This window comes from Entelurus aequoreus, linkage group LG05, assembly GCF_033978785.1.
Source record: "Entelurus aequoreus isolate RoL-2023_Sb linkage group LG05, RoL_Eaeq_v1.1, whole genome shotgun sequence".
Lineage (NCBI taxonomy): Eukaryota > Metazoa > Chordata > Actinopteri > Syngnathiformes > Syngnathidae > Entelurus > Entelurus aequoreus.
In genome coordinates this window covers 27,506,496-27,523,315 of record NC_084735.1, presented here as the reverse complement: position 1 = coordinate 27,523,315, position 16,820 = coordinate 27,506,496, and the positions used below count along the sequence as shown (strand labels likewise).

General features: G+C 37.2%; 1 protein-coding gene across 1 annotated transcript; it reads right to left on the bottom strand.

Moving 5' to 3' along the window:
* Positions 1 to 6,912: 6,912 nt before the first annotated feature.
* Positions 6,913 to 16,799, bottom strand: s100a11 (S100 calcium binding protein A11). Its single transcript, XM_062046323.1, has 3 exons — positions 16,769 to 16,799; positions 16,558 to 16,691; positions 6,913 to 7,144 (listed from the first exon to the last, which is right to left on the bottom strand). The coding sequence occupies exons 2-3, from the start codon at positions 16,684 to 16,686 to the stop codon at positions 7,007 to 7,009; spliced, it is 267 nt and encodes an 88-aa protein (XP_061902307.1). The 5' UTR covers positions 16,687 to 16,691; positions 16,769 to 16,799; the 3' UTR covers positions 6,913 to 7,006.
* Positions 16,800 to 16,820: the final 21 nt, after the last annotated feature.

The following is a 16,820-nucleotide window of genomic DNA, read 5'->3' as shown; positions in this document are numbered from 1 at the left end:
CCCCCACTGACAAGTCAAAGGGCGTGTACCTGGAAGAGGGACATGGAGGAGGGGGGAGAGACTAGAGGAAGACTTTAGAGACACATTGGATTGCTGCAACTTTCCTAGCGAAAAACGAAAAATGATCAGGATATCTTGGAAAAGTTGGCTTTGGAATTCGATTTGTTTCACGATGCCAAAGTGTAGGCAGTGTGTGTGTGTGTGTGTGTGTGTGTGTGTGTGTGTGTGTGTGTGTGTGTGTGTGTGTGTGTGTGTGTGAGTGGTAGAGATACAGAGAGAGAGAGAGAGATTTGCACACTTCCACACACTGCTGCCTTATGGGAGAAACTTCATCTGCACTTTTAAAGGCCTACTGAAATGAATTTTTTATTTAAACGGGGATAGCAGATCCATTCTATGTGTCATACTTGATCATTTCGCGATATTGCCATATTTTTGCTAAAAGGATTTAGTATAGAACAACGACGATAAAGTTTGCAACTTTTGGTCGCTGATAAAAAAAAAAAGCCTTGCCCCTACCGGAAGTAGCGTGACGTCACAGGAGGTAGGATTCCTCACAATTCCCCGTTGTTTACAATGGAGCGAGAGAGATTCGGACCGAGAAAGCGACGATTACCCCATTAATTTGAGCGAGGATGAAAGATTCGTGGATGAGGTACGTTAGAGTGAAGAACGAGAGGCAGTGCAGGGTGTATCTTTTTTCGCTCTGACCGTAACTTAGGTACAAGGTCTCATTGGATTCCACACACTCTCCTTTTTCTATTGTGGATTACGGATTTGTATTTTAAACCACTTCGGATACTATATCCTCTTGAAAATGAGAGTCGAGAACGCGAAATGGACATTGACAGTGACTTTTATCTCCACGATAATACATCGGTGAAGCTCTTTAGCTACGTGGCTAACGTGATAGCATCTGGCTCCAATGCAGATAGAAACAAAATAAATAAATCCCTGACTGGAAGGATAGACAGAAGATCAACAATACTATTAAACCATGTACATGTAACTCCACGGTTAATAATTCTCAGCCTGGCAAAGCTTAACAATGCTGTTGCTAACGACGCTGAAGCTAACTTAGCAACTTAGCAACCGGACCTCACAGAGCTATGATAAAAACATTAGCGCTCCACCTATGCCAACCAGCCCTCATCTGCTCATCAACACCCGTGCTCACCTGCGTTCCAGCGATCGACGGCGCGACGAAGGACCTCACCCGATGACAGATGCGTTGGCGGCTAGCATCGGCTAGCATCGGCTAGCATCGGCTAGCATCGGCTAGCGCGTCTGCTATCCAAGTAAGTAGTCCTTGTTGTGTTGCTACAGCCAGCCGCTAATACACCGATCCCACCTGCAACTTTCTTCTTTGCAGTCTCCATTGTTCATTAAACAAATTGCAAAAGATTCACCAACACAGATGTCCAGAATACTGTGGAATTGTTCGATGAAAACAGAGCAGTTTGTATGGTGACACATTGGGTACGAATACTTCCGTTGCCGTCGTGACGTCACGCGCATACGCATCATCCAAAGACGTTTCCAACCGGAAGTTTAGCGGGAAATTTAAAATTGCACTTTAGAAGTTAACCCGGCCGTATTGGCATGTGTTGCAATGTTAAGATTTAGGCCTTAAAAGTGGCCTTTAAAGGCCTACTGAAACCCACTACTACCGACCACGCAGTCTGATAGTTTATATATCAATGATGAAATCTTAACATTGCAACACATGCCAATACGGCCGGGTTAACTTATAAAGTGCAATTTTAAATTTCCCGCCACACTTCCGGTTGAAAACGTCTAGATATGATGACGTATGCGCGTGACGTCAACAATTGATACGGAAGTATTGGTACCCCATTGAATACAATACAAAAAAGCTCTGTTTTCATTTCAAAATTCTACAGTATTCTGGACATCTGTGTTGGTGAATCTTTTGCAATTTGTTTAATGAACAATGAAGACTGCAAAGAAGAAAGTTGTGGGTGGGATCGGTGTATTAGCGGCTGGCTGTAGCAACACAACCAGGAGGACTTACTTGGATAGCAGACGCGCTAGCCGACGCTAGCCGCCAACCGCACGGATGTTTGGGTGAAGTCTTTCGTCCTGCCGTCGATCGCTGGAACGCAGGTGAGCACGGGTGTTGATGAGCAGATGAGGGCTGGCTGGCGTAGGTGGAGCGCTAATGTTTTTATCATAGCTCTGTGAGGTCCCGTTGCTAAGTTAGCTTCAATGGCGTCGTTAGCAACAGCATTGTTAAGCTTTGCCAGGCTGGGAATTATTAACCGTGTAGTTACATGTACATGGTTTAATAGTATTGTTGATCTTCTGTCTATCCTTCCAGTTAGGGATTTATTTATTTTGTTTCTATCTGCATTTCAGCCCGATGCTACCACGTTAGCCCAGTAGCTAAAGAGCTTCGCCGATGTATTGTCGTGGAGATAAAAGTCACTGTGAATGTCCATTTCGCGTTTTCGACTCTCATTTTCAAGCGGATATAGTATCCGAGGTGGTTTAAAATACAAATCCGTGATCCACAATAGAAAAGGAGAGAGTGTGGAATCCAATGAGTCAGCTTGTACCTAAGTTAAGGTCAGAGCGAAAAAAGATATGTCTTGCACTGCATTCTAGTCCTTCACTGTAACGTTCCTCATCCACAAATCTTTCATTCTCGCTCAAATTAATGGGGTAATCGTCGCTTTCTCGGTCCGAATCGCTCTCGCTGCATTGAAAACAATGGGAAATTTTGAGGAGTCCTTCCTCTGTTGACGTCACGCTACTTCCGGTACAGGCAAGGCTTTTTTTAATCAGCAACCAAAAGTTGCAACTTTATCGTCGACGTTCTCTACTAAATCCTTTCAGCAAAAATATGGCAATATCGCGAAATGATCAAGTACGACACATAGAATGGATCTGCTATCCCCGTTTAAATAAAAACATTTAATTTCAGTAGGCCTTTAACATGCCATTAAAAAACGTATTTACAGGAGAAAACGTGTCGAAACATGAAACTATTACCAAAAAATGTACATTACATAAAACACATATAACTGTGTTATATGTGTTTTATGTTGCACGATTGCACCAAGACAAATTCCTAGTTTGTGAACCCGTTCTCAAACAATGGCAATAAAAACTATTCTGATTCTGATTCTGATTCTGATTAGTATTACGGCTACAAAAATTATACGATACCAGCTTACAGTTGGGTATTTTTCATTTTAAATTAAACATTTTTGAGACTAATATTTTGAAAAATTAGATACAAAAAGTCCTATAATTAGACAAAAACAGTCATGTATTTGAAAGATATTTGCAATTTTTTTTCAGAAGTGTATATTCAAGATCAAAGAAATATATCCCCACAAAATTTAATATATACACTATATTGCCAAAAGTATTTGGCCACCCATCCAAATGATGAGAATCAGGTGTCCTACTCCTAATCACTTGGCCCGGTGTATAAAATCAAGCACTTAGGCTTGGAGACTGTTTCTACAAACATTTGTGAAAGAATGGGCCGCTCTCTGTGATTTCCAGCATGGAACTGTCATAGGATGCCACCTGTGCAACAAATCCAGTTGTGAAATTTCCTCGCTCCTAAATATTCCAAAGTCAACTTTATTATAAGAAAAGTGAAGAGTTTGGGAACAACAGCAAGTCAGCCACCAAGTGGTAGGCCATGTAAACTGACAGAGAGGGGTCAGCGGATGCTGAAGCGCATAGTGCAAAGACTTTCTGCACAGTCAGTTGCTGCAGAGCTCCAAACTTCATGTGGCCTTCCAATTAGCCCACGTACACATAGAGCTTCATGGAATGGGTTTCCATGGCCGAGCAGCTGTATCTAAGCCATACATCACCAAGTCCAGTGCAAAGCGTGGGATGCAGTGGTGTAAACTAACCACGTTACCACTGTACTCTAGAGGAGTGGAGACACCTTCTCTGGAATGATGAATCACGCTTTTCCATCTGGCAATCTGATGGACCAGTCTGGGTTTGGAGGTTGCCAGGAGAACGGTACATTTCAGACTGCATTGTGTCGAGTGTGAAATTTGGTGGAGGAGGTATTATGGTGTGGGGTTGGTTTTTCAGGAGTTGGGCTTGGCCCCTTTGTTCCAGTGAAAGGAACTTTGAATGCTCCAGGATACCAAAACATTTTGGACAATTCCATGGAATGGCACTTCAAGTTCATATGTGAGTAAAGGCAGGTGGCCAAATACTTTTGGCAATATAGTGTGTATATATATATATATATATATATATATATATATATATATATATATATATATATATATATATATATATATATATATATATATATATATATATATATATATATATATATATATATACAAATTTGAGAATAAATGTATCAAACAATGTGTATCAAGTCATAATCTTAGTAATAGATACACTTTTGTGGATTTTTACATGATTAAAATAAAAACATCTTAAATACATTTCAAAAACATTTTCAATAATTACAATGTTTTCATTGATAAATATACAACATTTTCAAGAGAAACCGACATTCTTTTGTGATAGTTTTTTTTCAAATATATTTATGAGAAGAACATTTTTGTATTACAAAAAGTTTTATAGATAAATAAGTACAACCCTTTGAGGGAAAAAAGGTTGCGATCCCTAAATAATAAAGCTGCATATTTAGAGAAAATAAATTAAATAGATTACATTTTCTTATATATTTTTTTGAGAAAAAAGCTGAATACTTTTCAGGAAAGTCTATATGAATATAAATTGTATATATATATAGCACGGTGGCAGAGGGGTTAGTGCATCTGCCTCACAATACGAAGGTCCTGAGTAGTCTTGGGTTCAATCCCGGGCTCGGGATCTTTCTGTGTGGAGTTTGCATGTTCTCCCCGTGACTGCGTGGGTTTCCTCCGGGTACTCCGGCTTCCTCCCACTTCCAAAGACATGCACCTGGGGATAGGTTGATTGGCAACACTAAATTGGCCCTAGTGTGTGAATGTGAGTGTGAATGTTGTCTGTCTATCTGTGTTGGCCCTGCGATGAGGTGGCGACTTGTCCAGGGTGTACCCCGCCTTCCGCCCAATTGTAGCTGAGATAGGCTCCAGCGCCCCCCGCGACCCCAAAAGGGAATAAGCGGTAGAAAATGGATGGATGGATGGATATATATATATATATACTGTATATATATATATATATTTTTTTTTAACAAACTGTTATTTTAAAATAATTTTAAGACAAAAACGTTATTTTACAGCAATAAAAGAGAAAAAACCCCACTATATTTTATATTTTGTAATTTCAAAATATATTTAAGAACAACAGCCAATATTTAATGAGAATAAAGTTCTATATTGTTTTCTTAAGAAAAACAGACAGGATGTTATACTAAAACCTATATTTGGAATATTTGGAGTCAGAATTTTTTTGAATATTATTTTAACTCAATTTCTGGGTTTTGAAAATGATGAACCATTATTGGGTTATTTTTCAACGAGTAACACAAATACTTTTTTCTCATTTTTATTAAAAAGGTACTTTTTTCTAAAGTAGAATTTTATTATGGATTAATCTCAACAACATTATGTACAATCACCCGACATTGAGTTAGCGTAACTACATTTTTGGGTTAAATTATTCAACCCAATAATTTAGTTGGGGATAACCCAACATTAAGTTATCATGACTCAACTTTTTGGTTAAATATATCAACGCGAAAGTTGGGTTCTTTTATTGCGGTTTTGAGGGAGGATAGAGATGCCCTTTCTTTTACACCTGTTGGGAGTGCATTCCACATTGATGTGGCATAGAAAGAGAATGAGTTAAGACCTTTGTTAGATCGGAATCTGGGTTTAACGTCGTTAGTGGAGCTCCCCCTGGTGTTGTGGTTATGGCGGTCATTTACGTTAAGGAAGTAGTTTGACATGTACTTTGGTATCAGGGAGGTGTAGTGGATTTTATAGACTAGGCTCAGTGCAAGTTGTTTTACTCTGTCCTCCACCCTGAGCCAGCCCACTTTGGAGAAGTGGGTAGGAGTGAGGTGTGATCTGGGGTGGAGGTCTAGAAGTAATCCGACTAGCTTGTTCTGGGATGTTTGGAGTCTAGATTTGAGGGTACCAGGAGGTGCATGCGTAATCGAAAAAGGGTTGAATGAGAGTTCCCGCTAGAATCTTCATGGTTCTTTTGTTGACCAGAGAGGAGATTCTATGGAGAAATCTCGTTCGTTGGTTGACCTTTTTGATTACCTTGGTTGCCATTTTATCACAGGAAAGATTAGCCTCTAGAATGGAACATAGGTAGGTGACCTCATCCTTCCTGGTGATAACAATGTCACCCACTTTTATAGTGAAGTCATTGACTTTCTTAAGGTTGATGTGGGACCCAAATAGGATGGATTCCGTTGAGTTAAAATAACTCAAAATAAGAGGTTCGTCCTTTTCTGAACCAGCAGTTGGGTAATTTTTCAACCTAACATTTTTTTGTGTTTAATTTTTTTTTTACTCCTGAAATAATTGGATCGTACACAATCTTAGACCTTTATGTATGATACACATATTTTTGGGTTTCCTAATCCTACTATGTAGCGTTCTCGTCGCAGACTAAAAAACACCAGTGGGCTGCTAACAGGCCTGCGGGCCACTGTTTGGACACACCCAATGGTGTGGTGTATTAATGAGGTCCGGATAAAAACCTGGTGTAAATAATAAAAACATGACGTTGGGTAATATTTCCCGTGCGGACGACAAACCAGACACCAAAACAACATGGCGGATATTTTTAGTAATGGGCGCCAGCAGGTATTGTGTGTGACGCTGCGTGGAACAAGATAGTTGGTGTCGTGGGAGCAGTGGAGCATGTATCAGATGACCGCGCTGGTCCTAAATCAAGGCTGTAATCCGACCAATGAATGACAGGAGGCTCCCAGACGATGAAGACTTTAATTCAGCTGAGCTGCAATCAGCAAAATGCCGCCCCGAGTAATTAGCCACAACGTGACAAGTGCGACGGTGACGCGTCTCTACGACGGACTGAAGCCGCCCTGCTTGCTCGCCAGCTTCCCGACCAGCTGCCAGAACTCGGCAAAGGTCAGCTCGCCGTCGTTGTTCTCGTCCAGGGAGGACATGAGGCGGCCCACGAAGTCGGGCTCGCCGGAGTCCTGGACCGGGAAGAGGGACACAAAGAGGAACGGTAATACAAAAGACCTTCCACGTCATTCGTGCGATTCATGACAACATGCCGCCATCTAGTGGCCATCTGCGGTAACTCACATGCACAATATTGTACGGATAAAAGGGCTGTTCCTAATGTTTTGTCCTTCTAAACCAGGGGCCACATTGCAGTTATGGTTGCCGCTTTTAACAATGAATATACATGTGTGTGTGTGTGTGTGTGTATATATATATATATATATATATATATATATATATATATATATATATATATATATATATATATATATATATATATATATATATATATATATATATATATATATATATATATATATATCCATCCATCCATCCAGTTTCTACCGCTTGTCCACTAACAATATATATATACACTACCGTTCAAAAGTTTGGGGTCACATTGAAATGTCCTTATTTTTGAAGGAAAAGCACTGTACTTTTCAATGAAGATAACTTTAAACTAGTCTTAACTTTAAAGAAATACACTCTATACATTGCTAATGTGGTAAATGACTATTCTAGCTGCAAATGTCTGGTTTTTGGTGCAATATCTACATAGGTGTATAGAGGCCCATTTCCAGCAACTATCACTCCAGTGTTCTAATGGTACAATGTGTTTGCTCATTGGCTCAGAAGGCTAATTGATGATTACAAAACCCTTGTGCAATCATGTTCACACATCTGAAAACAGTTTAGCTCGTATCATTACAGAAGCTACAAAACTGACCTTCCTTTGTGCAGATTGAGTTTCTGGAGCATCACATTTGTGGGGTCAATTAAACGCTCAAAATGGCCAGAAAAAGAGAACTTTCATCTGAAACTCGACAGTCTATTCTTGTTCTTAGAAATGAAGGCTATTCCACAAAATTGTTTGGGTGACCCCAAACTTTTGAACGGTAGTGTATATATATATATATATATATATATATATATATATATATATATATATATATATATATATATATATATATATATATAAGCTTAAAAAAAATATATGTACATTTTACTTTTACTTTAACTGGCAGCTCAGTCACCAACATTTTACAGTAAAAGCATTTTTTTTTTTTTTTTTTTTTTTACAGTATATAAAAAACTTGAATAAATGGAAAAACAATACCACTTTTAGCGGTAAAATTCCAGCAACAGAGCTGCCAGTCCTCCCCGGTAAAATCTTGTTGTTTTAATGTTTTTTTGTTTGTTTTTTAATGTTTTAGTGTCTTACTGCAGTGTTTTTCAACCACTGTGCTGCGGCACACTAGTGTGTCGTGAGATACAGTCTGGTGTGCCGTGGGAGATGATCTAATTTCATCTGTTTGGGTTAAAAATATTTTTTGCAAACCAGTAATTATAGTCTGCAAACTATTTGTTGTTGTTGAGTGTCGGTGCCGTCTAGAGCTCGGCAGACTAACCGTGTAATACTCTTCCAGATCAGTAGGTGGCAGCAGGTAGCTAATTGCTTTGTAGATGTCGGAAACAGCGGGAGGCAGTGTGCAGGTAAAAAGGTATCTAATGCTTAAACCAAAAATAAAAAAAAGGTCAGTGCTCCTAAGAAAATGCATTGAAGCTTAGGGAAGGCTATGCAGAACGAAACTAAAACTGAACTTGCTACAAAGTAAACAAAAACAGAATGCTGGACGACAGCAAAGGCTTACTGTGGAGCAAAGGCGGCGTCCACAAAGTACATCTGAACATGACATGACAATCAACAATGTCCCCACAAAGAAGGATAAAAACAACTGAAATATCCTTGATTGCTGAAACAAAGTAGATGCGGGGATAATCGCTCAAAGGAAGACATGAAACTGCTACAGGAAAATACCAAAAAAAGAGAAAAAGCCACTAAAATAGGATGATTTCTGCTGGTGGTGTGCCTCCGGATTTTTTCAACGCAAAAAATGTGCCTGGGCTCAAAAAATGTTGAAAAACACTGTCTTACTGTATATGGAAAAAAAACAGTACCAAAGTTGATTTTACGGTAAAAAAAAAAAACTCAGTCTGCGGAATTTAACCGTAAAATCTATTGTCAATTTCACATTATACAGTTTTGATTGAGCAATATTATCTTTAAAAGTATGATTTTTTTTTTTACAATAATATTTAGTTTGCTAATATTGTGTAAATAAGTATGCATACTTAACCGATTTAAAAATATTGTGCAATATTTTCTTAAGTATATGATTTTTTTAATTGATATGTTTTAGTTTCAGAATTGTTTTCATTTTAATGCGATAAATAATGCTACAATCATTTTCTAAATCATTATTCGACTGGTCCAGGGTGTACCCCGCCTTCTGCCCAAATGTAGGTGAGATAGGCTCCAGCACCCCCCGCGACCTCGAAAGGGACAAGCGGTAGAAAATGGATGAATGGATTATTCCATTTGATTTATTTTGGTCATTTTTAATAATTATTCTTGCCAATAATTAGTATCCCTAATTAAATATGTTTAACAATATCATTGAGTAAAAGTATGATTTCTCCATCATATTATTTAGTTTACTAGTTTTAATGTTTTATGCATTAAATATTGCTGCAGTCATTTTCAAAATGTATATTCCATTTTATTTGGGTCATTTTTATTCATTTATGTTGGCAAAAATAAGTTTGCCTAATTAAACATATTTGGAAAATGCTCATTATCTAGTTCCATCTTCTCGCTGAAGGTTGGATGTCATGGTTTGCCAGGAGAACCTACTGTTATTTTACAGTCCTGACAGCATTTATTATTCCATGTTGTGATGTTATCTTCCTCTTTTCCCTCTCCCTTCCATTTCCCCTCTAGTTGAGTTTGAAAGCGATTATGTCTGATTGTGTGCACAAAGAACATGTTTTTCCTTTTGCATAATGTCGATAAACAGCGTTCTATGTTGACTTGCCATTGTTGGTACTTCTTCGTTGGTTTTCCTTTCTTTCCAGGATACTTTTAATATTCTACGACACATCATTCTATGTGGCCGCGAAAGCCTGGAAAAAATGGGTTTCAATAAAATACTTATTTAAATTTTTTTACTAAATGCATTCGTTCTTTCAATTTTGACAGAAAAAAAATGCATATTTTAAACTTTTTTATTATCTGATCATGCCAATTGTATTATTACATACTGTATTGCAAAACAACTTTTGTGAGATAAAAACAAATAGTTAAATAGCTGCTTGTCACCTTTATTTATGATTTTAAAGCGAGTTATACATGAAAAACAAATCTAATAATCATATGCATTTCGATTAATCATGATTAATCACAGGTAAATACCTGCATGCATAATGTAAATTAATTTTAAAAAAGCGGCCCTCTAAAAGGAGCCATTACTGCGATGTGACCCTCAATGAAAATGAGTTGGACACCCCTCTTCTACGGATACACCACATCTCAAATGATTCCAGTCTTTTTGCAATTTATTTAGTCATTGTCCAGGTTTCAGATCCATATAATAAAGTAGATGTTACATAGCACTTCAGTATTCTGAACCTTTGTTCTGAGGCACATATTACTGAATGCCCTTTTAGCTACATTTAATTTCTTTCTCACATGATCCCTCCATTGATATGGTCTGTCCTAAATACTTCGATTCTTCTTCAACGTGTTCAATGTTTTCACCATCTATTTTAATACAAATTGAGGGCATGTTGATGTTCTTCCTTGTAATATGCATAGTCTTGGTCTTTGTTGCATTCATTTTCATTCCATATGTTTTTCCTGCATCGTCGATGGAATGCAATAGGTTTTGCAGATTGTTTTCATTTACACCAAGTAGTGCAGTGTCATATAAGTATCTCAGGTTGTTGACGTTTTGGCCACCTATAGAAACGGCTCTGATTTTCAATACTTTTAAGGATTTGTTCAGGGGAGATATTAAACAGGGATGCATGGGATAGTGAGCCGTTAGGGCCAGCAAGGCCTCCTCTGCTGGCCTAACATAAATCATGATCATAGATTAATAAAAGTTAATTTTAATCTACTTTCCATAAAGTATTCATCATATTCTCTTCATGTCTTATTAGGCTCCAGTGTTGCTTGTTTTTACGTTAGAGCTTTTATCCAATCAGAATTCAGCTAGCTTGTTGCCAGTGCTGTATGATTTCTGCCGGATGGACAGTTGATAGACAGTTGCGATAGCCAATCAGATCACGAGTTGTTGACAGTAGCCCATCTAAGGTAGCCTTACGCTAAACGTGACTGTGATTGGATTTTCACTTGTCACTCCCAAGTGAGAATCCAATCACAAGTTGTAGTTTGCAAAAAAGCAGGAAGGGGCACCTGAGCCATACCCCGGCCAACAGAGAAATCATCGGTTGTCACTTTTTTAACTCCTGAAGAAAAAGTTCAAATATTTTATTTATTTATTTTTCCACATTTAAAGGCCTACTGAAATGAATTTTTTTTATTTAAACGGGGATAGCAGATCCATTCTATGTGTCATACTTGATCATTTCGCGATAGTGCCATATTTTTGCTGAAAGGATATAGTACAGAACAACGACGATAAAGTTCGCAACTTTTGGTCGCAGATTAAAAAAAAGCCTTGCCTATACCGGAAGTAGCGTGACGTCACAGGAGGTAGGATTCCTCACAATTCCCCATTGTTTACAATGGAGCGAGAGAGATTCGGACCGAGAAAGCGATGATTACCCCATTAATTTGAGCGAGGATGAAAGATTCATGGATGAGGAACGTTAGAGTGAAGAACTAGAGAGGCAGTGCAGGGTGTATCTTTTTTCGCTCTGACCGTAACTTAGGTACAAGGTCTCATTGGATTCCACACTCTCTCCTTTTTCTATTTTGGATTACGGATTTGTATTTTAAACCACCTAGGATACTATATCCTCTTGAAAATGAGAGTCGAGAACGCGAAATGGACATTCACAGTGACTTTTATCTCCACGACAATACATCAGCGAAGCTCTTTAGCTACTGAGCTAACGTGATAGCATCTGGCTCCAATGCAGATAGAAACAAAATATATACATCCCTGACTGGAAGGATAGACAGAAGATCAACAATACTATTAAACCGTGGACATGTAACTACACGGTTAATAATTCTCAGCCTGGCAAAGCTTAACAATGCTGAAGCTAACTTAGCAACTTAGCAACCGGACCTCACAGAGCTATGATAAAAACATTAGTGCTCCACCTACGCCAGCCAGCCCTCATCTGCTCATCAACACCCGTGCTCACCTGCGTTCCAGCGATCGACGGTGCGACGAAGGACTTCACCCGATCACAGATGCGTTGGCGGCTAGCATCGGCTAGCGCGTCTGCTATCCAAGTAAGTCCTCCTTGTTGTGTTGCTACAGCCAGCCGCTAATACACCGATCCCACCTACAACTTTCTTCTTTGCAATCTCCATTGTCCATTAAACAAATTGCAAAAGATTCACCAACACAGATGTCCAGAATACTGTGGAATTGTTCGATGAAAACAGAGCTTTTTGTATGATGACACATTGGGTACGAATACTTCCGTTGCCGTCGTGACGTCACGCGCATACGCGTCATCCAAAGACGTTTCCAACCGGAAGTTTAGCGGGAAATTTAAAATTGCACTTTATAAGTTAACCCGGCCATATTGGCATGTGTTGCAATGTCAAGATTTCATCATTGATATATAAACTATCAGACTGCGTGGTCGGTAGTAGTGGGTTTCAGTAGGCCTTTAATATGTACTTTACAATTATTTTAATTTTGACCGTACCACGTCAAGTAGGTTTTAAATGCTGATGCGGGTTCATTGATTTTTAAATGTGCCGAAATATAGCCTGTTTTGTACACTGTTGAGGTGATTCAATGTCCAGTAGTGCACAAGTGTGTTTCTGTATGGTATTTCTCCAGCCGTGGTCATGTGGTGACATAAATTATGGTATTTTGAGGGGCCTTTATTAAAGTCGGACAAAGTAGGACATCACTGAAGGCCTAAGTGGGAAACGCACAGCCCGCCACTGGATATAATTCTTCCTAATGGTCGCACATCTCTCTTTATATTTATCGCATCAGAAAAGCCACTTTCAGATGGAATATAAGCTTTTTGTGTCCAGTATAAATGTTTTATGTATTTGTCTATTGTGGTAGTCTGTAACACTTCTATTAATTTTTCATGATTGACTCGATCAAAAGCTTTCTCCTAATCGATGAAACAGATGTATATGTCTTTGTCCAAATCAAGATGTCTTTCCATAATAGTTGTAATATTGAAGATACCTTCTCTTGCTCCGTTTCCAGTCATTAATCCACTTTGTGTCTTCAATGTGGGGTTTATCAAACTTAATGTTCTATATTCATTGCATTTGGTTGTCCTTGGTTTCTGTGGAAGTCTTTCAAAGATGGATTAATTCGTGTTCTCTGGTATATAACCTGTTCATTAAATTTCAAATACGATCAGCTCCTGAATTGCTTAGAGCTTTCAGCATTTTTGCTGAAATCAAGTCAATTCCCTTCGCCTTTCCATTTTTCATTCTTTTGACTGCCCATTCAAGATCTTCCTTTAAGAATTCAGGGTATTCCTCATCTTTTTCTCTTTGATCATTGCACAGTTCTTGGATGTATTCCCTCCATCTTTCAACAAGCACTCCATTTTCAAGAAGCAAGGGAAGGAAAATATTGCGCAATATTATCTTTAAAAGTACGACACCCCCACCCCCGATAATTTCTTTAGTTTAATATTTTTAATAATTTCAATGCATTAAAACCTGCTTCAAAATCAATATTTCATTTGATTTATTTAGGTCATTTTTAATAACTATTGTGGCAAACATAAGACATTAACAACATGTACATAACAAGTATGCTAAATAAATACGTTTTAAAAATACTGTGCAATATTCTCTTTAAAAGTCCGATGTTTTTTAGTAATACAAATTGCTGCGATCATTTTCACAATCTTTATTCCATTTGATATATTTAGGTCATCATTAGAAATTATTCTTGGCAAAAAGTATGTACAATTAAATATGTTTAAAATATATAATTGAGCAATATTATCTACCGCTTGTCCCTTGTGGGGTCGCTTTTAAAGTAAAAATGTTTGATAATATTATTTAGTTTATTATTTTTAGTAAAACAAGTACATTAGGCAAGAAATTATGGCTACAAAAAACGATTATACGATACAAGCTTACAGTTGGGTATTTTTATTCTAAATTTAAAAAAAATTGAGATTAATATTTTGAGAGGAAAGGTGTAGATTTTTAAGAAATTGTGCATAATTTAATGAGAAAGTCACAAAATGTTGAGCTTCAAAAATTCCTATAATTTGACAAAAACAGTCATATACTGTGTTTGAAAGATTTTTGTCATATTTTTTAGAAGTGTATATTCAAGATCAAAGAAATATATATAAACTAATTTTAATATATATATAGACATTTGAGAATAAATGTGTCAAAAAATGTGTGTCAAGTCATAATCTTAGTAATAGATACACTTTTGTGGAAAAATTATTTAAAAAAAATCTTAAATGCATTTCAAAAACATTTTCAATAATTAAGATGTTTTTATTGATAAATATAAAATATTTTCGAGAGAAACCGACATTCTTTTGTGAGAATAATTAAAAAATGTATATATTTATGAGAAGAACATTTTTGTATTACAAAGTTTTATATGTTTTTTATATGATTTAAAAAATATATTAAATACATTTCAAAAACATTTTCAATAATTACGAAGTTTTTATTGATAAATATAAACTATTTTCAAGAGAAACCAACATTTTTTGTGAGAATATTTTTTTTTTCAAATATATTTATTAGAAGAACATTTTTGTATTACAAAAACTTTTATAGATAAATAAGTACAACCTTTTGAGGAAACATTTTTGCAATCCCTAACAAAAATAATTTTAATGCATTAAATAATGCTGAAATTAAAATGTATTTATTTAGGTAATTTTTAAAGAATTTTGGTTGGCAACAAAAGCCATTATCAATATGTACATAATAAATATATAAGTACATCATTAAATATGCTTACAAAATAATTGAGCATTATTATCTTTAAAAGTAAGACTGTATTATATTATTTAGTTGAATAATTCTAATGCATTAAATATTGCTGCAAATCTTCTTAAATATTCAATTTGATCTATTCAGATCATATCTAATAACTATTGTTGGCAACAGACAATGTTAATATGTTTTGAAAAACCTTTTTTTATTAACAAAATGCTGGACAATTTTTTTTTTAAGTTGCAGCAACAGAAAATATAGAATTTTTTAGGGGCTACATCAAATTATTTTGAAATGAGGCTGGATCAATTAAAATGGATGAAATTAGAAGTATTGTGAATTGTAAACCCAGAAAATGATTCGTAGTACATTCACAGGTTGCACTTTTGGCAATTTTAATCATAATGATAACATTTCCTTATTATACTTTGTCACTGATTGGCTGGAAGAAATCCCACGGTCCTCTATTACAGTGCTTTTCAACCTTCTTTGAGCCAAGGCACATTCTTTGCGTTAAAAAAATCCGGAGGCACACCACCAGCAGAAATCATTAAAAAAAACTAAACTCAGTTGACAGTTAAAAGTCGTTGTCGCAATTGTTGGATATGACTTTAAACCATAACCAACCATGCATCACTTTAGCTCTTGTCTCAAAGTAGGTGTACTGTCACCACCTGTCACATCACATCATGACTTATTTTGAGTTTTTTGCTGTTTTCCTGTGTGCAGTGTTTTAGTTCTTGTCTTGCACTCCTATTTTGGTGGCTTCTTTCGGTATTCTCCTGTAGCAGTTTCATGTCTTCCTTTTGAGCGATATTTCCCGCATCTACTTTGTTTTATCAATCAAAAATATTTCAGTTGGTTTTTTATCCTTCTTTGTGGGGACATTGTTGATTGTCAAGTCATGTTCGGCTGTACTTTGTGGACGTCGTCTTTGCTCCACAGTAAGTCTTTGCTGTCGTCCAGCATTCTGTTTTTGTTTACTTTGTAGCCAGTTCAGTTTTAGTTTCGTTCTGCATAGCCTTCCTTAAGCTTCAATGCCTTTTCTTAGCGACACTCACCTTTTCTTTATTTTTGGTTTAAGCATTAGGCTGTTTCCGACATCTAAAAAGCAATTAGCTACCGGCTGCCACCTACTGATATGGAAGAGTATTACACGGTTACTCTGCCGAGCTCTAGACCGCACCGACACTCAACAACAACACATCATTTGCAGACTATAATTACTGGTTTGCAAAAAATATTTTTTAACCCAAATAGGTGAAATTAGATAATCTCCCACGGCACACCAGACTGTATCTCACGGCACACCAGTGTGCCGCGGCACAGTGTTTGAAAAACACTGCTCTATTACATCCAGTAATAAATAGTGATCATTGTTGACTGAAGCTGAAGAGAGCAAATATGGAGAAAAGGAAGTGCCAACGGGACTTTTGTTACCTTGACATAGTTGGGCAGCTGAGAGGTGAGCAGGCTGTGGAACTCGTCTTTGCTCAAAGTGTTGGCGGCGCCGTCGTTTCCTGCGTACGCCTTGAACTGGCTGACCAAAGTCAAGATTGCGGCCTCCATTGTTTCTGACAAAAGTCAACAGAAAGCAGAGTTGTTAGGTTTAAGAAGGAGTTGGAGGACAAAGTCTCATACATTACTGTACCTGTCGGATGCGCTGCGTCTAGTCGCCTAAATGGGCTGCCTGGCTCCTATTT